Here is a 26,062-nt window from a genome sequence, read left to right as displayed (position 1 = left end):
CCCACCTCCTGGTTCACTCTCTCCACCTGCCCATTACTCTCGGGGTGATAACCGGAGGTCAGGCTGACAGAGACCCCCAAGCGTTCCATGAACGCTCTCCATACCCGAGGCGTGAATTGGGGGCCCCGATCAGAAACGATGTCCTCCGGCACCCCGTAGTGCCGAAAGACATGGGTGAATAACGCCTCCGCAGTCTGTAGGGCTGTAGGGATACCGGGCAACGGGAGGAGACGGCAGGACTTAGAGAACCGATCCACAATCACAAGAACCGTGGTGTTCCCCTGAGACGGCGGAAGATCGGTCAGGAAATCTATGGACAGATGTGACCATGGCCGCTGTGGAACGGGGAGGGGTTGTAACTTCCCTCTAGGAAGGTGCCTAGGAGCCTTACTCTGAGCGCACACTGAACAGGAGGAGACATAACCCTTAACGTCCTTAGCCAAAGTAGGCCACCAATACCTCCCCTGAAGGCTCCCCACTGTCCTCGTCACCCCAGGGTGACCCGAGGAGGGTAGGACATGAGCCCACCGAATCAGCTTGTCCCGAACACCAAGCGGCACGTACCTTCGCCCCGCTGGACACTGAGGAGGAGCGGGTTCAGCCCGTAACGCCCGCTCGATATCCGAGTCCACCTCCCATACCACTGGTGCTACCAGCTTTGAGGCGGGAAGGATGGGAGCAGGTTCGGTGGACCCATCCTCCGTGTCGTAAAGGCGGGACAGTGCGTCAGCCTTTACGTTCTGGGAGCCCGGTCTATAAGACAAAGTAAACCGGAACCGGGTGAAGAATATGGCCCACCTTGCCTGACGTGGGTTAAGTCTCCTAGCTGCCCGAATATACTCCAGGTTCTGGTGGTCGGTCCAGATGAGAAAGGGTGCTTAGCCCCCTCAAGCCAGTGTCTCCACACCTTCAGAGCTCTAACCACCGCTAGCAACTCCCGGTCCCCACATCATAGTTACGCTCCGCTGGGCTGAGCTTCCTTGAAGAAAGCGCAGGGCGGAGTTTTGGTGGCGTACCCGAGCGCTGCGATAGCCACGGCACCCACCCCAGCCTCGGACGCGTCCACCTCCACTATGAATGCTAGAGAGGGGTCCGGATGCGCCAACACGGGCGCATCAGTGAACAGCGCCTTCAACTTGTTGAACGCTCCGTTCGCCTCTGCTGACCACTGCAACCGCACCGGGCCCCCTTCAGCAGTGAGGTAATGGGAGCCGCTATCTGGCCAAAACCCCGGATAAACCTCCGGTAGTAGTTGGCAAAACCCAAAACCGCTGCACCTCCTTTACCGTGGTTGGAGTCGGCCAATTACGCACGGCCCTAATGGGGTTGCCCTCCATCACTACCCCGAGGTGGAAATGCGATATCCCAGAAAAGAGACGGCTCGTTTAGAGAACACGCATTTCTCAGCCTTGACGTATAGGTCATGCTCCAGCAGTCTACCAAGCACCTTGCGCACCAGAGACACATGCGCGGTGTAAGTGGCCGAGTAGATCAGAATGTCATCGATATAAACAACCACTCCCTGCCCGCACAGGTCCCTGAGAATCTCGTCTACAAAGGATTGAAAACGGCTGGAGCATTTTTTTAACCCATACGGCATGACGAGGTACTCATAGTGGCCTGATGTGGTACTAAATGCGGTTTTCCACTCGTCTCCCTTCCGAATACGCACCAGACTATACGCGCTCCTGAGATCCAGTTTTGTGAAGAACTGCGCTCCGTGGAATGATTCCACCGCCGTAGCGATGAGAGGTAGAGGGTAACTATACCCCCACTGTGATGGCGTTTAGACCTCTATAATCAATACACGGACGCAAACCTCCCTCCTTTTTCCTCACAAAAAAGAAACTCGAGGAGACGGGTGAAATGGAGGGCGAATGTACCCCTGTCCCAGCGACTCCGTGACATATGTCTCCATTGCCAACGTCTCCTCCTGGGACAGCGGGTACACGTGACTCTTGGGAAGCGCAGCGTCTACCTGGAGATCTATCGTACAATCCCTTCCCGGTCGATAAGGTGGTAATTTAGTCGCTTTCACTTTACTGAAAGCGATTGCCAAATCGGCATACTCGGGGGAATGCACACCGTGGAACCCTGGTCTGGACTCTCCACCGACGTAGCACCGATGGAAACTCCCAAACACCTTCCAGAACACTCCTCTGACCACCCCTGGAGAACCCCTGTTTCCACGAAATTTTAGGATTGTGCCGGGCCAGCCAGGAGTCCCCAGCACCACTGGAAACGCAGGCGAATCAATAATAAAAAAAAAACTGATACGCTCCCTATGATTCCCCTGCGTCACCATGTCCAGTGGGACCGTGGTCTCCCTGACCATCCCTGACCCTAATGGCCGGCTATCTAGGGAGTGCACGGGGGGAAAGGAGAATCTATCGGCACCAGCGGAACCCCTAATTTAAGGGCGAGTCCGCGATCCATAAAGTTCCCAGCTGCGCCTGAATCGACTAGCGCCCTATGCTGGGAAGAGGGGAAAAAAGTGAAGAAAAAGGTTAAGACAAACATGTGGCCAACAGGGGTTCTGGGTGAGTTTGATGCAGACTCACCTGGGATGATCGAGAAGCGTTCCGCCTGCCATCTCTACTCCCAGACGGACCCCCCCAGCACCGATCAGACGTGTGTCCTCTCCGACCACAGTTGGTGCAGGGAAGGCCTCCTCCTCCGGTACCCCTCGGCGCAGCCCCTCCCAACTCCATCGGAATGGGAGCGGAGGGGCTGGGTTGTGGAACGCACAGGAACCTCTCTGAACGCCCGCGGGCAGCCAGCAGATTGTCCAGTCGAATGGACATGTCAATCAGCTGATCCAGTGACAGAGTGGTGTCCCGACACGCTAACTCCCGGCGGACGTCCTCTCGGAGACTACACCTGTAGTGGTCCATAAGGGCCCTGTCGTTCCACCCAGATCCGGCTGCCAAGGTCCGGAACTCTAGCGCGTAATCCTGGGCGCTCCTCCTCTCCTGCCTGAGATGAAAAAGTCGTTCTCCCACCGCTCGGCCGTTTAGAGGGTGATCAAACACGGCACGGAAGCGGAGGGAAAACTCTGGGTAGTGCTCCCGCGCTGAGTCTGGGCCATTCCAGACTGCGTTCGCCCACTCCAGAGCACGACCCGTGAGGCAGGAGATGAGGACACTCACCCTCTCCGCTCCTGAGGGAGTGGGTCTAACGGTGGCCAGGTATAGCTCCAGCTGAAGCAGAAACCCCTGGCAACCCGATGCCGCTCCATCATAAGCCCTCGGTAGCGTCAGACGGAGGGTGCTGGAGTCGAGTGATGGGGAGTCCGGAGCCTTGGGTGCCGAAGGTGGAGAGAGGAGACCACTCCTCTCCCATCGGTCCATTCTCTCCATTACTTGATCCATCGCGGATCCGATCCGATGGAGAACGGTGGTGTGGTGGAGAACCCGTTCCTCCATCGATGGGAGAGGGTTGGCTGCTGCTCCTGCTGACTCCATTCAATTTGATTTAGGTGCGGGATTCTGTAATGCTGCGGGTGTCGTGGGTGTGGAGTCAGACGCAGGAGACAGAGAGTGCAATGCTGTGCGTCTTTAATTGCACCAACGCACCACAGGGTACTCACAATAGTAACGACCCCAAACACAGGGAATGAAAATGTACAATGGAAAAGTCACGACCAGGCACTAACACGTACCTCTACAACAGAGCCGAAGGTTACACTGAAATAATCCCGCACAACAACCAGGCGGGCCGGCTGTCTAATAAAGACAAACTAATCATACCTAAACAGGTGCTACCAATAAACATACAAGGAGGGGGAGGAAAGACAATCAGTGGCAGCTAATAGGCCGGTGATGACGACCGCCGAGCGCCACTCGTGACAGTGAATCATTGTTCCCCCAATGCTCTTTCATTTTATAAACGGATTACCCCAACACCACTTCATTTCCCCAACAATCATTATGGTAAAATATGGGGCTTATTCAGCAGGATGCAGCGTTGCAGAACATTCACGTAGAAATGTGTAATGTAGCAATGTACTGTCATCTAGACTATAGAACAGTGTCAGCTCTAGTACGATTAAATGCTCTGTTATCATTACACTCCACTGAAGAAGCCCTAGGTCATTTCTTAGTAGCTCCTCCCTATTGCTCGAAGCTTATCAATGCTATTAGTGGAGCAGCAGGTGGGAGTAGATGAGTGACAGCCTAACTACTGTGTGTGTGTGTGTGTCTCCATGCACATTCCTGAATACACACTACCGGTCAAAAGTTTTAGAACACCTATTCATTCAATGTTTTTTCTTTATTTTGACTATTTTCTACAAATGGACAAATTTCCACCAGTCTAATGTCCATTGCTCGTGTTTCTTGGCCCAAGCAAGTTTCTTCTTATTATTGGTGTCCTTTAGTAGTGGTTTCTTTGCAGCAATTCGACCATGAAGGACTGATTCACGCAGTCTCCTCTGAACAGTTGATGTTGAGATGTGTCTGTTACTTGAACTCTGAAGCATTTATTTGGGCTGCAATTTATGAGGCTGGTAACTAATGAACTTCTCTGCAGCAGAGGTAACTCTGGGTTTTCCATTCCTGTGGTGGTCCTCATGAGAGCCAGTTTCATCATAGCGCTTAATGGTTTTTGCGACTGCACTTAAAGAAACTTTCAAAGTTTTAGACATTTTCCAGATTGACTGACCTTCATGTCTTAAAGTAATGATGGACTGTTGTTTCTCTTTGCTTAATTGAGCTGTTCTTGCCATAATATGGACTTGGTCTTTTACCAAATAGGGCTATCTTCTGTATACCACCCATACCTTGTCACAACACAACTGATTGGCTCAAATGCATTAAGAAGGAAAAAAATCCTCAAATGAACTATTAACAAGGCAAATCTGTTAATTGAAATGCATTCCAGGTGACTACCTGATGCTGGGTGAGGGAATGCCAAGAGTGCAAAGCTGTTATCAAGGCAAAGGTTGGCTACTTTGAAGAATCTCAAATATAAAATATATTTTGATTTGTTTAACACTTTTTTGGATACTACATGATTCCATATGTGTTATTTTATAGTTTTGATGTCTTCACTATTATTCTACAATATAGAAAATATTAAAAATAAAGAAAAACCCTTGAATGAGTAGGTGTTGTAAAACTTTTGACCGGTAGTGTGTGTGTTAGTGTTAGTTGTACTGTTCAGCGCTGCCCTGCGGGTGTACCATGCTCTGTTGACAATGCATATTTTGGCATATTGCACAACACACAACAACAACTTCCCCCCAGGCTAGAAAGATCTTCAAAATAAGTTACAATGGGTTGTGTGTGTGGAGTCTGATCTGCACACACACACACACACACATCCTGATCTGCTGTTATCCATGCAGTAAATGTGCTGTGTCTGCTATTCCAACTGTGAGAGTTGGAAATGAGGAAAGAAAGGGAACAATGGTAAATGTGTCAGTCATCCCTGTCAACAGTAAGACAAAGAGAGAATATTCATTTCCAGCTGCCTTCCTTTCTTCCCTGCTGCGGTGTATCTGGAGCACCGCGTTGCCATAGTATTAGAATTAGCAAAGAGCTGTAGCCTACTTACCCTGAACTCCCAGTTCACTCCCTCATTTTGGAACAAAGAATTATTTCAAGAATGGATGAAATTCATAGAAATGCATTGAGTAGAGCCAAGAGTTCTCTTAGGCAGGTCACATGGGTCTAACTAAACTATAAAATCAGGACCATGGCCCTACAGTATCCAACATGTGTCTCCAAACCCCCTCCATTTAGTTTTGGTTCATTTCCTGCTTCGGATCTGCCACTTCCTTCTGTTTCAAAGGTCTCCTACATTATTTTGTACTCAAAATGTATGTAATTTCCTCTGTGTGTGTTTTCAGGTTCTGCTGCATCACCACTCAGTGCATGAGATCTCCTATATCGCCAAGGATACCCGGGATCACCGGGCCTTTGGCTACGTCTGTGGGAAGGAGGGACACCACAGGTTTGTGGCCATCAAGTCTGGCCAGTCGGTGAGTACAGGACCTGAGTTCCTTACCTACTGTCACGTTCGTAATAAGGACCGGACCAAGGCTCAGTGTGTGTTGAGTTCCACATCTTTTAATAAAGCGAAACTTCCAAACAAAACAATACACCAAAACCAAATGTAACATAAGTGGTGCAACTAGCACAAACACAAAACAATATCCCACAAACACAAAACAATATCCCACAAACACAAAACAATATCCCACAAACACAAAACAATATCCCACAAACACAGGTGGGAAAAATGGCTACCTTTTAATATGATCCTCAATTAGAGGCAACCATTACCAGCTGCCTCTAATTGGTAACCATACAAAACACCAACATAGAAATATAGAAGTAGAACACCCCCTAGTCACGCCCTGACCTACTACACCATAGAGAACAAAGGGCTCTCTATGGTCAGGGCGTGACAGTACCCTCCCAAAGTGCGGACTTTTGGGGAGGGTAGGGGGGTTGACTAGTGTCGGTGGCGGCTCCGGTGCAGGTCGTAGCACCCGCCCAGACCCCAGATCCGGTCATGGAGCTGGGCTGGATGCCGTGCCTGGACTGGGCACAGGCTCAGAGGAAGGCTCCTGCCATGGAGCGGGACTGGACGCCGTGCCTGGACTGGGCACCGGCACAGAAGAAGGCTCCGGACATGGACTGGAAGCTCCGGGCCGATGACCGTCGCCGGAGGTTCCGGACCGTTGACCTTCGCCGGAGGTTCCGGACCGTTGATCTTCGCCGGAGGTTCGGACCGTTGACCTTCGCCGGAGATTCCGGACCGTTGACCATCGCCGGAGGTTCCGGACTGTGGACCGTCGCCGGAAGCTCTGGACTGTGAATGCGCACTGGAGGCCTAGTGCTGGAGCCGGTACAGGTGGCACCGGACTGTTGACACGCACTTCAGGGCGTGTGCGGGGAGCTGGCACAGGACATACCATAACTGGGGAGGCGCACTGGAGGCCAGATGCGTGAAAGACTGGTGTCACGCTCTTCAGCACGCCTGCGCTGCAGCATTCTCATCGCTACCACCTCTCTCCAGTATCTTTCATCGAGCTCCTCCACCGACTCCCAAACAGGCTCTGGCACTCTCCGCTGCTCGACCGCCAGCTCCATGTGCCACCCCCCAAACAAAACTTGGTTTCTGTGGCTGCGGTCCCCAGCGTCGTCACTGTCCTTCCATCTTCCTTGGTGTCTCCTTCCGAGGAAGGGTCTCACATCCTCCCATGATTTCTTCCCAGGTCCAAAACTCCTTTACCTATGTCACACGCTGCTTGGTCCTTGCTTGGTGGGATATTCTGTCACGTTCGTAATAAGGACGGAACCAAGGCGCAGCGTGTGTTGAGTTCCACATCTTTTAATAAAGCGAAACTTCCAAACAAAACAATAAACCAGCAACGAAATGTAACATAAGTGGTGCAACTAGCACAAACACAAAACAATATCCCACAAACACAGGTGGGAAAAATGGCTACCTTTTAATATGATTCTCAATTAGAGGCAACCATTACCAGCTGCCTCTAATTGGGAACCATTCAAAACACCAACATATAAATATGACCTACTACACCATAGAGAACAAAGGGCTCTCTATGGTCAGGGCGTGACAGTACCCTCCCCCAAAAGTGCGGACTTTTGGGGAGGGTAGGGGGGTTGACTAGTGTCGGTGGCGGCTCCGGTGCAGGTCGTAGCACCCGCCCAGACCCCAGATCCGGTCATGGAGCTGGGCTGGATGCCGTGCCTGGACTGGGCACAGGCTCAGAGGAAGGCTCCTGCCATGGAGCGGGACTGGACGCCGTGCCTGGACTGGGCACCGGCACAGAAGAAGGCTCCGGACATGGACTGGAAGCTCCGGGCCGATGACCGTCGCCGGAGGTTCCGGACCGTTGACCTTCGCCGGAGGTTCCGGACCGTTGATCTTCGCCGGAGGTTCCGGACCGTTGACCTTCGCCGGAGATTCCGGACCGTTGACCATCGCCGGAGGTTCCGGACTGTGGACCGTCGCCGGAAGCTCTGGACTGTGAATGCGCACTGGAGGCCTAGTGCTGGAGCCGGTACAGGTGGCACCGGACTGTTGACACGCACTTCAGGGCGTGTGCGGGGAGCTGGCACAGGACATACCATAACTGGGGAGGCGCACTGGAGGCCAGATGCGTGAAAGACTGGTGTCACGCTCTTCAGCACGCCTGCGCTGCAGCATTCTCATCGCTACCACCTCTCTCCAGTATCTTTCATCGAGCTCCTCCACCGACTCCCAAACAGGCTCTGGCACTATCCGCTGCTCGACCGCCAGCTCCATGTGCCACCCCCCAAACAAAACTTGGTTTCTGTGGCTGCGGTCCCCAGCGTCGTCACTGTCCTTCCATCTTCCTTGGTGTCTCCTTCCGAGGAAGGGTCTCACATCCTCCCATGATTTCTTCCCAGGTCCAAAACTCCTTTACCTATGTCACACGCTGCTTGGTCCTTGCTTGGTGGGATATTCTGTCACGTTCGTAATAAGGACGGAACCAAGGCGCAGCGTGTGTTGAGTTCCACATCTTTTAATAAAGCGAAACTTCCAAACAAAACAATACACCAAAACCAAATGTAACATAAGTGGTGCAACTAGCACAAACACAAAACAATATCCCACAAACACAAAACAATATCCCACAAACACAAAACAATATCCCACAAACACAAAACAATATCCCACAAACACAGGTGGGAAAAATGGCTACCTTTTAATATGATCCTCAATTAGAGGCAACCATTACCAGCTGCCTCTAATTGGTAACCATACAAAACACCAACATAGAAATATAGAAGTAGAACACCCCCTAGTCACGCCCTGACCTACTACACCATAGAGAACAAAGGGCTCTCTATGGTCAGGGCGTGACAGTACCCTCCCCCAAAAGTGCGGACTTTTGGGGAGGGTAGGGGGGTTGACTAGTGTCGGTGGCGGCTCCGGTGCAGGTCGTAGCACCCGCCCAGACCCCAGATCCGGTCATGGAGCTGGGCTGGATGCCGTGCCTGGACTGGGCACAGGCTCAGAGGAAGGCTCCTGCCATGGAGCGGGACTGGACGCCGTGCCTGGACTGGGCACCGGCACAGAAGAAGGCTCCGGACATGGACTGGAAGCTCCGGGCCGATGACCGTCGCCGGAGGTTCCGGACCGTTGACCTTCGCCGGAGGTTCCGGACCGTTGATCTTCGCCGGAGGTTCCGGACCGTTGACCTTCGCCGGAGATTCCGGACCGTTGACCATCGCCGGAGGTTCCGGACTGTGGACCGTCGCCGGAAGCTCTGGACTGTGAATGCGCACTGGAGGCCTAGTGCTGGAGCCGGTACAGGTGGCACCGGACTGTTGACACGCACTTCAGGGCGTGTGCGGGGAGCTGGCACAGGACATACCATAACTGGGGAGGCGCACTGGAGGCCAGATGCGTGAAAGACTGGTGTCACGCTCTTCAGCACGCCTGCGCTGCAGCATTCTCATCGCTACCACCTCTCTCCAGTATCTTTCATCGAGCTCCTCCACCGACTCCCAAACAGGCTCTGGCACTCTCCGCTGCTCGACCGCCAGCTCCATGTGCCACCCCCCAAACAAAACTTGGTTTCTGTGGCTGCGGTCCCCAGCGTCGTCACTGTCCTTCCATCTTCCTTGGTGTCTCCTTCCGAGGAAGGGTCTCACATCCTCCCATGATTTCTTCCCAGGTCCAAAACTCCTTTACCTATGTCACACGCTGCTTGGTCCTTGCTTGGTGGGATATTCTGTCACGTTCGTAATAAGGACGGAACCAAGGCGCAGCGTGTGTTGAGTTCCACATCTTTTAATAAAGCGAAACTTCCAAACAAAACAATAAACCAGCAACGAAATGTAACATAAGTGGTGCAACTAGCACAAACACAAAACAATATCCCACAAACACAGGTGGGAAAAATGGCTACCTTTTAATATGATTCTCAATTAGAGGCAACCATTACCAGCTGCCTCTAATTGGGAACCATTCAAAACACCAACATATAAATATGACCTACTACACCATAGAGAACCAACCTACCCTTGTTGTAGTGACTCAACTCAAGTACCAGGAATGAGGTGTACAGTGGTATTAGTTAGGAATAACATTACAGCCCAAGTCAACACATTTAGAATAAAATACTAACAGGGACTGACCATAGAACAATTCTGGCAAATGCCAAAGCCAAAAAGAGTTGACCTGCCAGTCCATCTGCAAATCTGTGGGTCAAAACCACCAGAAATATGCAATAAATATGCAATAAAACTGAATGTTATCAAAAACAAAACAGCTGATTATAAAACATTTAAAAACACTTACAAACAATTAAATATGTACGTATTTACAGAAGCTCTCTGCTTAGGCTGCTAATAGGGTGCCGTGTGACCAGTGTAACAAATGTGATCTTTGCTCTCTCCTGCGTTGTGTAATAAAGGAAAAGCCAGCCAATGGTCCCAAATGATAATGAATACAGTATATAAATAGATAATACATTAGATTTGCAGGGCTCAGTGCTCTTGATGGCTGTAGATAGTGTAACGATTGTCGTTGGTGGAAGAAGGTGAGGACCAAGGTGCAGTGTGCCCTGAACCAGACCCGGCCAAAAACAAAGAAATACAAAAACATAGAAAAAATAATGTAGAATGCCCACCCTAGTCACACCCTGGCCTAACCAAAATAGAGAATAAAAAGCCTCTCTATGGCCAGGGCGTGACAGATAGCTGCAGATAACAACAACTCCGTATTGGCAGGGCACTAATATGATCCGTGTTCAGTCAATATCCAACCTTAAACAACTAAGACGGATAGTCATTTAGACTGCATGAATAAATTATTCTTATGTCACATGTCAGTTGGGAACCAGTTCATAATAGCAATAAGGCTTTGTGGTATAAGTTTGTGGTATATTCTGCTTCACGTTGTTCTCTCACACTCTCTCTCTCTCTCTCTCTCTCTCGCTCTTTCTCTCTCTCTCTGTGTCGCTCTTTCTCCCTCTCTCGCTCTCTCTCTCTCTCACTCCCTCCCTCCCTTTCTCTTTCTCTTTCTCTCTCTACCCCTCCCTTCTCACCCCCCTCTCTCTCTCCCTCCCCTAATCTCTCTCTCTTTCTCTCTCCCTCCCTGCTTCCCTCCCAGGCGGAGCCACTGATCATTGACCTGCGTGACCTCTTCACGCTCATCTACGACATCAAGCAGCGAGAGGAGATGGAGAAGAAGTCCCAGAAGGACAAGCAGTGTGAGCAGGCCGTCTACCAGGTAAACAACACAACTGTTACCATAGCAGTTATGCATCACAATGACACGCCGATTTGAGTGTACCCATGAGTGTAGTCTACCAGGGAAATTGCTGTGGACAATACTGTCAAGGCTTTGTCTGTTCTAGTGATTCTAATTCTGTGACCAGAGAACACTTCCTGTTCTTTCACTGTTCAATAGAGCTCTCTTCAACCTTCAACCACTCCACTGTGAGATTCCACTGTATACACTATAAATGAGGATTATTCATAGAAACAACTGAATGTGAATGCTTTCAGCTTTGGCTGTATATGCAGACTGCAATACAAATGATTTTAGTTTATTTGCTATACTATACATATGTGTTATACTGAAACAGGACAGCCCTGTCAATGTAAAAGGCCTAATGTAATGAATACCTGTGTCTACAATGGAATGACTTATTATGTAGGAAATATTACTGAACTGTACAGTAACTTAGACAAAAGTATATATTCCCCCTGAGCCTAGCAATTCATTGCTGTCCTATCTAATGGACATTCGTATTTGCTGTGTATTTCTAAAGACATACATGCCACTGTGTGAGGTCCTGTTGTCGCTTTGAGAGGACATGCTGTGCTTTTCTATGACATCATATGTGTGGTGGTGTCACCTTGATATTCCTTTCTGGTTCTTCAAAATGAAAAATGACACAATTAGTTTGATATTCAGATTGTTTCTAATGGGTAAATATCTCAGGAATAGTTTTCAAAGCAGTGTAATATATTTATTTTATGTAAAATAAGAGCTAAATAAGAGCTTGTTAATAAATGTTCTCTGCAGTTGACATCAGGATGCGCTAACTATGTTTTTTACCTACTGTCCCCATTTACTGTAATGTTAAACGTATCATATTACTATCAACCATTTACGGTAATGTTAAACGTATCATATTACTATCAACCATTTACTGTAATGTTAAACGTATCATATTACTATCAACCATTTACTGTAATGTTAAACGTATCATATTACTATCAACCATTTACTGTAATGTTAAACGAATCATATTACTATCAACCATTTACTGTAATGTTAAACGAATCATATTACTATCAACCATTTACTGTAATGTTAAACGTATCATATTACTATCAACCATTTACTGTAATGTTAAACGTATCATATTACTATCAACCATTTACTGTAATGTTAAACGATAATCATATTACTATCAACCATTTACTGTAATGTTAAACGTATCATATTACTATCAACCATTTACTGTAATGTTAAACGAATCATATTACTATCAACCATTTACTGTAATGTTAAAAGTATCATATTACTATCAACCATTTACTGTAATGTTAAACGAATCATATTACTATCAACCATTTACTGTAATGTTAAACGTATCATATTACTATCAACCATTTACTGTAATGTTAAACGTATCATATTACTATCAACCATTTACTGTAATGTTAAACGAATCATATTACTATCAACCATTTACTGTAATGTTAAACAAATCATATTACTATCAACCATTTACTGTAATGTTAAACGAGATCATATTACTATCAACCATTTACTGTAATGTTAAACGTATCATATTACTATCAACCATTTACTGTAATGTTAAACGATCATATTACTATCAACCATTTACTGTAATGTTAAACAAATCATATTACTATCAACCATTTACTGTAATGTTAAACGTAATCATATTACTATCAACCATTTACTGTAATGTTGTTCAACCAACTGTAATGTTATCATATTACTATCAACCATTTACTGTAATGTTAAACGTAATCATATTACTATCAACCATTTACTGTAATGTTAAACGAATCATATTACTATCAACCATTTACTGTAATGTTAAACGAATCATATTACTATCAACCATTTACTGTAATGTTAAACGTATCATATTACTATCAACCATTTACTGTAATGTTAAACGTATCATATTACTATCAACCATTTACTGTAATGTTAAACGAATCATATTACTATCAACCATTTACTGTAATGTTAAACGTATCATATTACTATCAACCATGTACTGTAATGTTAAACGTATCATATTACTATCAACCATTTACTGTAATGTTAAATGATATATCACATTACTATCAACCATTTACTGTAATGTTAAATTATGTATCACATTACTATCAATCATTTGCTGTAATGTCCTAATTGACACATACAAAAATAAATAAATAAATACATAAATACAAATATTTGTTTCTTTCTAACATGTTTTGTTTCCTCCCCAAAACGTTTTTTTTTTCTGGGTCTAAGGAGGATAAAATAGATTAAGCGTTTCTCACTTCTGAGTTCCTAATAGGATAGGCCTCTTTTCCCCCAAGCCAATGGCTGATGTCCTTGCATGCTCTTGGTCTGTTGTTCTTGCTCTGTTCTTCTCTCTGTTCTTCTCTCTGTTAATTCTCATTGTTATCCTCTCTGTTATCCTCTTTGTTATTCTCTCTGTTCTTCTCTCTGTTCTTCTCTCTGTTCTTCTCTCTGTTATCCTCTCTGTTATTCTCTCTGTTATTCTCTCTGTTATTTGTTCTCTTTGTTATTCTCCCTGTTATCCTCTCTGTTATTATCTCTGTTCTTTTCTCTGTTATCCTCTCTGTTATCCTCTCTGTTATTCTCTCTGTTATCCTCTCTGTTATCCTCTCTGTTATTCTCTCTGTTATTCTCCCTGTTATCCTCTCTGTTATTATCTCTGTTCTTTTCTCTGTTATTCTCTCTGTTATCCTCTCTGTTATCCTCTCTGTTATTCTCTCTGTTATCTTCTCTGTTATTCTCTCTGTTATTCTCTCTGTTATCCTCTCTGTTATCCTCGCTGTTATCCTCTCTGTTATTCTCTCTGTTATCTTCTCTGTTATTCTCTCTGTTATTCTCTCTGTTATCCTCTCTGTTATCCTCGCTGTTATCCTCTCTGTTATTCTCTCTGTTATCTTCTCTGTTATTCTCTCTGTTATTCTCTCTGTTATCCTCTCTGTTATCCTCGCTGTTATCCTCTCTGTTATTCTCTCTGTTATCTTCTCTGTTATTCTCTCTGTTATTCTCTCTGTTATCCTCTCTGTTATCCTCGCTGTTGTCCTCTCTGTTATCCTCGCTGTTGTCCTCTCTGTTATTCTCTCTGTTATCTTCTCTGTTATTCTCTCTGTTATTCTCTCTGTTATCCTCTCTGTTATCCTCGCTGTTGTCCTCTCTGTTATTCTCTCTGTTATTCTCGGTTATCCTCTCTGTTATTATCTCTGTTATCCTCTCTGTTATTCTCTCTGTTATTCCATTTCTTGTTCTATCTGTTATTCTCTGTTATTCCATTTCTTGTTCTAGCTATTATTCTCTCTGTTATCCTCTCTGTTATTCCATTTCTTGTTCTATCTGTTATTCTCTGTTATTCCATTTATTGTTCTATCTGTTATTCTCTATGTTATTCTCTCTGTTATTCTATTTGCCTCTGTATGTTCTTGCTCTGTTCTTCTCTTTATCCATCTTCTACTTGTTATGTAAAATGTTCCTTCTCTTCAACCATCACACAGACCATTCTGGAGGATGAGGTGGATGATCCAGTTTACCAGGTAGGTCGCCACACAACACCTACACAGCCAATCAGAACTAGCGATGGAACCCCATGTGACATTTACACTCTAGCTTCTACAGACACAATTGTTTTCAGGTGATTCATTCTATAGAATTAAAAAACACTTAACCCTTAATGTAAATATCTGCCGCTGATCTGCTTCAATTAATGATTCATGATACCCAAACCATCTCAGTAATACGTAGTAGACCAACCATCATAGTAGACGGTTTTGTTCAACCATTTGACTCTCCCATTGCCAGTGCAGTGTTGTAAAACCATATATTTTCAGTTGATCTGTGTATATGTACTGATTTTCTTCTAAAGACCTATCTGACCCTGACTGGTTGTTCTCCCCTCTTGCTTTTGGCTGAAACTGGAACATGATACTCTACTCTGTTGCTCACACTGAATACAGACAACACTAACCCTTACTCTGAATGCTTATGTTCAGTGGTTATGCCCCACCCCCTTCAAAACCTTTCTAATGTTTGCCCCTTTTACTACAACTGTATGCCTGAAAAAACATTTCATTTGCAATTATGTAGTAGCATTGGCTGTTTTGTTTTGAATACAAGAGTCCAATGACCATTGGGCAGAACCCTGACTTGAGATCTGGGCGTGTAACCGATTCAGACTTTCGTGTAAATCAACTAAGTTACAAGCGCGGATCTCAAATCAGTATTAGGCCCTCTGTGTCTAGGTGGTAGTGGAGGTGGAGATCAGAACACTTAGACCTCTACAGTACCTGTTACCACTGCCTGACCAATTACTGTACTCTCTCCTCTCCTCTTATCTTCTCTCTCTTTCTTTCTTTCCCTGTTTTTCTCTCAATTTATTTTCTCTCTCTCTGTCCCTCAATCTTTCTCTCAATCTCTTTCTTTCTCTCTCTCTCTCCCCCCATATATCCCGTCATTTTCTATCCCTATTGGCCCCACCCACTTCCTTTGTTGTAGTACATTGTGTTTGAGGCTGGACATGAGCCCCTCCGTGGCCACCAATCAGAGGAGAGCGTTTACCAGGTACAATACCAAGCCCCGCCCCTTACCTTTTGTAGATTAGTCAACCTATAGTGTTACAATAGAATATGTATGTTTGTTAGAGAGCAGAGCAGAGCAGTACACTCTGGATGTTATTATTTTTAAATAGTATACTCACAACGTTCCTAATGTAAATGATGAATAACATCTCAAATCCACAGTTCATTGAAGTGCAGTCAAGGCCAGTTATTTTGTCAGACCAATTCATCAAGGCTTCTCTAGAGTCTATGTGGGATCCCTGCAGACATCCAGAGGTTTGACCTTCCGGTTTAGGTCAAGGGACTAAGAGCAGCTTCTAGGAACCTAGAATGTGATTTAATCTTTCCTCCCTCCTCTCCTCCCTCCTCTCCTCCTTCCACCACTTCCCTTCTCCTCCCTTTACCTCCCTCCTCCTCTCTTCTCCTCCCCCTTCTTCCTCCCACTATCTCCCTCCCCTACTCCTCTGCTCCCTCGATCACCTCCCTCCTCTCTTTAACTCACCCCTCCTCCTTCACCTCCCCCTCCTTCTTCCCTCATCCTCCCTTCTCCCCAAATCCTCCTCCTGCATCTACCTCCCTCCTCCTCTCTTCTCCTCCCCCTCCTTCCTCCCCCCCTCCTCTCCTCCTCCTCTCCCTCACCTTTCTGAAGATGTAAGATGCATAGAGATGAATCACTTGCCATGCCATTTGATTTCTGAATGAAACCAGATCAGTAGACAAGAAGAACTTGCAGCCCAATGCCAAGTTAGCCAGCCGAAAGAGAGAAAGGGAGGCCATATTGTTGAATAGGGTTAATAGATTAATGTGAGGAAAATAAAGAAAAGAGAGGAGAGGACAGGGCAGGACACGATCCTGCGTTGTCAGTGTCCATAGATTTAAACCTCCTGGTTGAACATTGTATACATGGAGAAAACTAGCTGTGTGATCTTAATGCCCAAACAGAGAAGTAGCATGCACAGTCTGACAGTATTGCTTACAATCAATATGGATTTATGTAGAATTGATTTGAGAGCTGTACAGCTGTCGAAATGTATTTGCATAACATTGCTTTTAGACCAGACCACAATATCACCATGTGTAGACCAGAGAGCCATTCTGAAATGAAGACAGAACAGTAGCTTTTAGATCAGACCACAATATCACCATGTGTAGACCAGAGAGCCATTCTGAAATGAAGACAGAACAGTAGCTTTTAGATCAGACCACAATATCACCATGTGTAGACCAGAGAGCCATTCTGAAATGAAGACAGAACAGTAGCTTTGAGACACTCCAGTAGAAAGGAAATAAATGTGTTTTTGTCCGTTCTCAGCCTTGGTAAATGGTGTTGCTCACTGTATTGTTTCATTTTGACTGGACGTCCAACTCAGGTCCCTACCGCTACCAGTCAGCAGAAGGGAGAAGGGATCTATGACGTCCCAAAACGCCATTTTATGACTGTAGGTGTTTTTGATGTTTTGTTCGCCCCCCCCCCCCCCACCCCCACCCCCCCACTGGCAAACCTCTCTGTCTCTCTTAATGGAGAACCTCCCCTCTTCTTTAGTTTCCATTGATGAATCCCTGTCTGTGTGACCACTGTTATACACAGTATACACCCACAAACTGGTCATCGACTGATTATCATCAGCGTGGGTCGAGGTCATGGTTGCCTGCCTGTGCACTAACTAAATGATATAGATTTTCCTGGCCAAGGAATGATATATAGAAATAGAATCTATTGCTTTGGAATGGTCAACCGTTGGGTGTTAGTCAACTCTAGAGGTATGATGATAAAATGATTTTCAGGACCTATGCATAACCTGCCACAACAGAATCCTGATTTGTCCCTCAAGCTTGGATGTTGCATCAGCTACAGACGGAGTCTTTGCTTCAAATCCTCCACATCATTTACAATATGACTAGGAGGACTATTACACACACGGTTTTATTCGTCATTTTCAGTCTCAGTTGAATAGTGGGTTGTTCCCTCTTCCTGGGAGGTGAAAATGAGAGGTTTGCTGGTGGAGTTGTTTGTTTGGTGGAGCTGCATGCAGACAGACAGAGGGGTCTCCTAGGTTACCACCCCACTCATAAAAACACCGTACCTGTATGCAGAGCAAATATATCTTTTTAACAGCAGATTCATTTCTACCACAAAAAATAGACAGGTCATGGATTAACTGTTCGTCTTTACGAGTTTCCAACATATCAGATGCGCTAGTCGTTCTTCTCCAAACCATCATCCAAACATTTATTTAAAGCTGGATTCTTTAATAGGGAGACTTCCATGTCCGTTTGTGATATTACATCAACAAAGAATTCCATCTTTAAGTCCATTGGTCAAGACGTACATGGAAACAGAAGAATGTGTGCTTACTTTTTCTCTTCGCATTCTTCCTGTGCTGATCGTTCAGCAGCACATCAACTATCTATGGTAGCTACACTGTCCCCCTGCTATCTCTCCCCAACACACATCATGCTAGCTGGTGTTGTATCAGTAGCTGCCTCCACATCTCTAAGAGTTACTGCTTGTCTGTTCATTCAGTTGGAGCTCTACTGAGAGCCTAGATGCCCAGCCTGACATGCTCAAGTTCAACTTTATTTGTTGTATGAACACGATTCACAAGTCAACTTGAACTTGAACGTGTGTGTCACTCTGCCTGCCAGTCAGCCGGAGGGGAAGGCCTATAGAACTATAACCACCCTACCTTACAGACACCCTACCTTACAGACACCCTACCTTACAGACACCTGCCTCAGCCCCCTTAAGGTCATGTATAACAACAATATGGTGTAATGTATGTCCTGTATATGATTGGTTTCCTCCACACAATTCAAAGAGGGTATAGACAATGATGTGTTAACCCCCCCCCCCCCTCCCACACACACACACACACACACACTGATTGCTGTCTTCCCCTCATTTTCTCTATTCTTTGTGTGTGTGTGTGTGTGTGTGTGTGTGTGTGTGTGTGTGTGTGTGTGTGTGTGTGTGTGTGTGTGTGTGTGTGTGTGTGTGTGTGTCTTTATTTATGGCATGCAAATCCTGTGTGTGTTCCCATAGTGATACATTGTCTGCTTGTGCATGGCGCCTGCAGTCTGTGACATACTGTACATTTCATGTGTCTAGCTGTAGAACCTCTGTCCGTCTTCCCTACCTCCTCTCTATTGTAATTATACTGTCAGAGCGCTCGGCGTATATGGCCAGGGGGGTGAGACGTAGTAGTAGGAACGGTCACGTCTACAATATGGTTCAGGTGGTTATATTGTCTTGGAGGAGGAACATGGTGGCCGCAAAAAGCACATGTATACAGCCTGCATCCTACCACCTAATGATATCATATTATCTTGTGTTTTAGGGGAATCACAATGGTAATGCATCATGGGACATCAGGGGATGATTTGATTGGTAGAGACGGACAGAGGAATATCTAATCAGCGTTTGTTAGATTGGACTGAATAACCCTTTTACCCTGCCAATTACAGAGCACCATGAGAGATTCATTTTAGATCCATTTTCTGATAATGAAATGAGAGGAAAGAAGAGCGAGATGTTTCTAAGCATCACAGTACAATTCTCTACAGTACACACACACACACACACACACACACACACACACACAGACACAGACACAGACACACACACACACACACACACACACACACACACACACACACACACACACACACACGCACACACACACACGCACACGCACACACACACACACACACACACACAAACACACAGCCACCCTACCCTGTTATAGATCAGTATATATGTGTTATTATGTTAAAGCAGACCTGGCTTTTGTTTTGTTGTGAAATGTCGCAGTTCTCTTTCTCTGACCCTACCCTTTATCCCTGCACAGAACATCAACCACTTTGATCTGTTCGGAGACATGTCCACTCCACCCTCGGTGAGTAACTGACCTTCCCATTCAAAATCATTTTGTATTAAGAATGATTTGTTGTGATTAGAGTAATACAGATGCTTTTCACTACAGGATGGCTCAAGTAAATAAATTACATGACCTCTGTTCTAAGTAAATCAATTACATTACCTCTGTTCTAAGTAAATCAATTACATGACCTCTGTTCTAAGTAAATAAATTACATGACCTCTGTTCTAAGTAAATCAATTACATGACCTCTGTTCTAAGTAAATCAATTACATGACCTCTGTTCTAAGTAAATCAATTACATTACCTCTGTTCTAAGTAAATCAATTACATGACCTCTGTTCTAAGTAAATCAATTACATGACCTCTGTTCTAAGTAAATCAATTACATGACCTTGTTCTAAGTAAATCAATTACATGACCTCTGTTCTAAGTAAATAAATTACATGACCTCTGTTCTAAGTAAATAAATTGCAGGACCTCTGTTCTAAGTAAATAAATTACATGACCTCTGTTCTAAGTAAATAAATTACATGACCTCTGTTCTAAGTAAATCAATTACATGACCTCTGTTCTAAGTAAATCAATTACATGACCTCTGTTCTAAGTAAATAAATGACATGACCTCTATTCTAAGTAAATAAATGACATGACCTCTATTCTAAGTAAATAAATGACATGACCTCTGTTCTAAGTAAATAAATTACATGACCTCTGTTCTAAGTAAATAAATTGCATGACCTCTATTCTAAGTAAATAGTCACAATGATCCCAGTGAAATAATACAGTAGGTGCCTGGTTTAGACGTGTGTGTGTGTGGATGATTTGCCTTCAGATGCCCCCGTCCCCGGCCAACTCTTTGGACCCCAGCAGGAGCCACCACCAGCACCAGCACCAACACCCCCCAGAGATGTTCACCGGCCCCTTCAGCCCCACCTCTGTCCCCTCGGGGTACATGACCATGGGGCCAGTCCAGGCAGCCCAGTGGGCCCAGCAGGGATCCTTCTCTGGCCAGGCCCAGACCCTGGCCTTTGGGGTGCAGGGGCCCCTCCAGGTTACCCAGGTCCTCCCGGGAGGCCAGCCCGTCATCTGGAGCCAGGCCAACATCTTCCCTGCCACCCAGCAGCAGTGGGCCGCCATGGCTGCCTATATGCCCGCCCAGGCCGTGGGCGTGGGGGGTCACCACCTCCCCATGATGGTGCCCATCACCACCGTGTGCCCTGGCCCCCAGGGCCTACACTACGACCTCTCCTCCACCCCCTCCTCGGCCATTACCAGCCCCCAGCACCAGGCGATGGACCCCGCCCTGCTCCAGCAGCTCCAGCAGCAGCACAGCCTCAGTGGGGATTCTGACGCAGGAGAAGGCCCCTCTTCGCTGGGCCTTGTCATGGTGGGCAGCAGGTGTGGAACACCTGGGCCGATGAGTCCCACTTCAATGGGTCTGGGTGCTGTGGGCAGGTGTGAGACGCCTGTTAGCCTTGTCATGATGGCGAGGTGTGAGACACCCGGCCCTGGTCCAGTGAACGTGCCTCCTGACACCCTGGTCTGTAGCCAGCTGTGCCTGGGGTCACCGGCTGTGATGTCACCATTGGCCTTGACCCAGGAAGAGGAAGGCAGCTGTAGTGACCTTGACCTCTCTCGGATGACCTTGAGTCCTGGCACGTCCACCTCACCGTCCACTGACTCAGGTAAGCTCTCCCTACTGCCAGTCTCTGCTACATTCATACTAGACTAGATACAGTGCCTTGCGAAAGTATTCGGCCCCCTTGAACTTTGCGACCTTTTGCCACATTTCAGGCTTCAAACACAAATATATAAAACTGTATTTTTGTGAAGAATCAACAACAAGTGGGACACAATCATGAAGTGGAACGACATTTATTGGATATTTCAAACTTTTTTAACAAATCAAGAACTGAAAAATTGGGCGTGCAAAATTATTCAGCCCCCTTAAGTTAATACTTTGTAGCGCCACCTTTTGCTGCGATTACAGCTGTAAGTCGCTTGGGGTATGTCTCTATCAGTTTTGCACATCGAGAGACTACATTTTTTTCCCATTCCTCCTTGCAAAACAGCTCGAGCTCAGTGAGGTTGGATGGAGAGCATTTGTGAACAGCAGTTTTCAGTTCTTTCCACAGATTCTCGATTGGATTCAGGTCTGGACTTTGACTTGGCCATTCTAACACCTGGATATGTTTATTTTTGAACCATTCCATTGTAGATTTTGCTTTATGTTTTGGATCATTGTCTTGTTGGAAGACAAATCTCCGTCCCAGTCTCAGGTCTTTTGCAGACTCAATCAGGTTTTCTTCTAGAATGGTCCTGTATTTGGCTCCATCCATCTTCCCATCAATTGTAACCATCTTCCCTGTCCCTGCTGAAGAAAAGCAGGCCCAAACCATGATGCTGCCACCACCATGTTTGACAGTGGGGATGGTGTGTTCAGGGTGATGAGCTGTGTTGCTTTTACGCCAAACATAACGTTTTGCATTGTTGCCAAAAAGTTCCATTTTGGTTTCATCTGACCAGAGCACCTTCTTCCACATGTTTGGTGTGTCTCCCAGGTGGCTTGTGGCAAACTTTAAACAACACTTTTTATGGATATCTTTAAGAAATGGCTTTCTTCTTGCCACTCTTCCATAAAGGCCAGATTTGTGCAATATATGACTGATTGTTGTCCTATGGACAGAGTCTCCCACCTCAGCTGTAGATCTCTGCAGTTCATCCAGAGTGATCATGGGCCTCTTGGCTGCATCTCTGATCAGTCTTCTCCTTGTATGAGCTGAAAGTTTAGAGGGACGGCCAGGTCTTGGTAGATTTGCAGTGGTCTGATACTCCTTCCATTTCAATATTATCGCTTGCACAGTGCTCCTTGGGATGTTTAAAGCTTGGGAAATCTTTTTGTATCCAAATCCGGCTTTAAACTTCTTCACAACAGTATCTCGGACCTGCCTGGTGTGTTCCTTGTTCTTCATGATGCTCTCTGCGCTTTTAACGGACCTCTGAGACTATCACAGTGCAGGTGCATTCATACGGAGACTTGATTACACACAGGTGGATTGTATTTATCATCATTAGTCATTTAGGTCAACATTGGATCATTCAGAGATCCTCACTGAACTTCTGGAGAGAGTTTGCTGCACTGAAAGTAAAGGGGCTGAATAATTTTGCACGCCCAATTTTTCAGTTTTTGATATGTTAAAAAAGTTTGAAATATATAATAATAATAATAATAATAAATAATAATAATAAATGTCGTTCAACTTCATGATTGTGTCCCACTTGTTGTTGATTCTTCACAAAAAAATACAGTTTTATATCTTTATGTTTGAAGCCTGATATGTGGCAAAAGGTCGCAAAGTTCAAGAGGGCCGAATTCTTTCGCAAGGCACTGTATATAGTTACAGCACACGTAAGTTACCCAACCCAAACCTTAACCTAACCCTACCCAAATTGATAACATTCAATGCTTTATGTGAAAAAGGTACACCCAACAACCAAAACTCCTATACCTCCCACTCTCTCCCTGCAGCCCCAGCCCCCCAGCCTGGACCGTCCTCAGACTCCGCCTCGTCCCAGACCAGGGACCCCCCCACAGACCACTCTCCCATCCAAACACAGGCCACACCCCCCAGCACCAGGGAGGATGACTCGGTGAGTCTCGAATAAGCTGATCATGATGATATAATGATCTATCAAATAGTTGGTGGATAGTTGTCTTAATGGTTGAAGTTATTGCATTAACTTGTATCTGTGGATTATACTCGTGTGGTATTGACCATGCTCTCTCTCTCTCTCTCTCTCCATCCATCCATCCATCCATCCCTCTCTCTCTCTCTCTCTCTCTCTCTCTCTCTATCTATCTATCTATCTATCTATCTAGGGCTTATGCACCAGGGCTCTGTCTCCCTGTCCATCCGGAGATGCTCCACCTGATTCTCCCCAGGCCCAGATTTGTCCACAGGAAGACAGTTAGAGAACTCTGGGTGGGTCTCCACTCCTCATCCCATCCCTCTCTCTCCACCCCTCTTCTGTTCTATTGTCCAACCTTTTTGTATCCCCTTAAGGCTCCTTAAAACATCTCAGTTTTATTGATTGGTCTAACAACCCTTTACTGCTCAGTTCTCATTCTCTGTGTCTGTCTGGGTTTTTTCCAGAGACACAGATCTCTTCTTTGTCTTTGAGGCTCTCTCTGTGTCTTTGCAGCTGAATGGTTTTCAGCCAATTATTTGGTTTAAGACTTACTTTATTATGGCTCTGTAATACGTTGTAAAATGGAACATTTCTGCATTGATTCTGTACGAGGACGTAAGGAACAATACTGCCACCTGCTGTCTATAGGCTCATAACTGCACATATTTCACACATGAGTATATCTGAAATTCAGTGTGTGTGTGTGCATATGTGTGAGTGTGTGTGCCTTGCTTGTGTGTTTTAATGCTGGTCCCTCCCTTTCCAGGAGAAGGGACCTCTGTGACCGTCAGGAGGATAGAAGAAGATGAGAGGAGAGGAGGACAGCGGACTGAGAGATAGAGGAGAGGAGGACAGCGGACTGAGAGATGGAGGAGAGGAGGACAGCGGACTGAGAGATGGAGGAGAGGAGGACAGCGGACTGAGAGATGGAGGAGAGGAGGACAGCGGACTGAGAGATGGAGGAGAGGAGGACAGCGGACTGAGAGATGGAGGAGAGGAGACTCTGGACTCCTATGTCCCTCCTAATAACTTGATTACGGATCTCTGTTCTGGAGAATGCTGATATTGGCAACCTAAAGCAGCAATATCATAGGATTGGCTTCTTTCCTGAGCTGGACAGCACAACACTCTCCTCACATGCTGTCTTTCCCCCCCAGCCAATCGGAAGCCCTTTCTCCCATGAAGTGACCTATGATCTGTGACCAAACTGTAGCAGTGGGTCATTACCACGACAACTTCCTGCCACAGGTCAGTGGGCGGAGACACCTTATCTATCATGTGGCCTGGGAGGACCAATCAAACTGCATGGTCAGTATGAGGATTCAAATGGGTTCTAAGGATTAAATCATTTTTGGGGTGATTTTGAGGAGGAATGGTGTCCTATGGGGTTATACCCTTCGTTTGGAGAACTGCCACGCGACTCAGAGTACTCACTGTGTAGAAGAGATGGATTTGCTAAATGTTTTCAAACAGCTGACTTGTTCCATTGGCATGAACAGACTATGAATTGTGGATCCAGCGAAACTGCGAGACAACTGATCTCCATAGCTTCATAGCTTCCTTTTCAATGCTTAAAGATAAAAATATAATTTTTATTTTGTAAGCTGCGACTTCTGAGTTGACGCTTCTGAGCATTTTATGGATAACGAAAACAGCTTCGAGGCATCAGTCGAAATAATTCCTGTTTGCCAAACTTCTATTTTGTAAATAAGATTTCCTCAAGACCCCTTACACCGGAATCTCTGTGCCAAAAGATAGGTCTGTCATCTGCCTCTCTGATGCAAGCTACCTGTGGCTCTCTCAACTTTAAAGCAATGCCACATCAGCACCTCTGTCTGTATTGTCTGGATGTTTGCTTTGCTTTCTTGACATTTTATTTTATTTTTTGACTTTCGGTTTCTGTGTTGGGTTTGGTCAGTCCGTCTGTGAATCTGTGTTACATAGCCGTTGAATCAAAGCAACGATGGGGGTACCTGCTACCTACGTATGACGTAACTCACTCTTTTGAAAGTAAAATGGCCATCCTCACACACAAAATAAAAGATCCACAGGCCAATAAAGTCCCTGTCACTTTTACCTAGGGGGGGGGGGGGGGGGCATAACCTTGCTTTTAACTGTTTTAGACTACTGAACAGGTGTACTACCCATCCTTCAATGTTTGCTTTCAATCTCTTTGTTGACCTGCTCAAGTGCTACCAGACCTGGGTTCAAATACTATTTAAACCTTCCAAGTACTTTTGAGCATTTGCTTAAGCCTGCCTCGAGTGCCATGTTGGCGGGGTTTGCACTTTAGGGACTTTTCTATTGATTCCATGGCAACGGGCAAGCTCAATCACACACCGCTAAAGTATTTGAAATGATCTGAAATAGTATTTGAACCCAGGTCTACTACACATGGGTGGTTTCTAGGAATCAAACCAATAAGCTAGTTGTGACGGCCCAGCCAGCAGTAGACTCCAGAGTGCATCACCATGCCTTATTATTATCGGTTGTGTTGCGTTGTCCCGTCGCTGTTATATCGTCATGTCATTGTATTACAGTAACACGGTTGATTCATGCAACTAAAGGTTTGGGGCATCTGGTAGGTCTGTCTGCTCCACGGAGTTACACCTGGCAAAACGTGGTGACTTTAGAAGATTATGAAAGAATAGAGAT

General features: G+C 45.9%; 1 protein-coding gene across 2 annotated transcripts in view; it reads left to right on the top strand.

The window, feature by feature from the left end:
* Positions 1-25,497, top strand: part of LOC115114608 (disabled homolog 1-like) — a 49,111-nt gene extending 23,614 nt beyond the window's left edge. Inside the window, exons 4-13 of one of the 2 annotated variants that reach the window (XM_029643006.2) lie at positions 5,852-5,983; positions 11,122-11,241; positions 14,778-14,816; positions 15,775-15,840; positions 17,207-17,275; positions 19,685-19,732; positions 20,550-21,402; positions 23,247-23,368; positions 23,598-23,700; positions 24,174-25,497. In XM_029643006.2, coding sequence (XP_029498866.1) covers positions 5,852-5,983; positions 11,122-11,241; positions 14,778-14,816; positions 15,775-15,840; positions 17,207-17,275; positions 19,685-19,732; positions 20,550-21,402; positions 23,247-23,368; positions 23,598-23,690 — 1,542 coding nt within the window. In that variant the 3' untranslated portion in view covers positions 23,691-23,700; positions 24,174-25,497. The remainder of the gene's footprint in view (positions 1-5,851; positions 5,984-11,121; positions 11,242-14,777; positions 14,817-15,774; positions 15,841-17,206; positions 17,276-19,684; positions 19,733-20,549; positions 21,403-23,246; positions 23,369-23,597; positions 23,701-24,173) is intronic. The other variant, XM_029643007.2, reaches the window with a different exon arrangement.
* The last annotated feature ends 565 nt before the right edge of the window (positions 25,498-26,062 follow it).

The sequence above is a fragment of the Oncorhynchus nerka genome, linkage group LG9b (assembly GCF_034236695.1).
Source record: "Oncorhynchus nerka isolate Pitt River linkage group LG9b, Oner_Uvic_2.0, whole genome shotgun sequence".
Taxonomy (NCBI): domain Eukaryota; kingdom Metazoa; phylum Chordata; class Actinopteri; order Salmoniformes; family Salmonidae; genus Oncorhynchus; species Oncorhynchus nerka.
The sequence above is the reverse complement of the archived record's forward strand: the minus strand, read 5'-3'. Positions and strand labels throughout refer to the sequence as shown.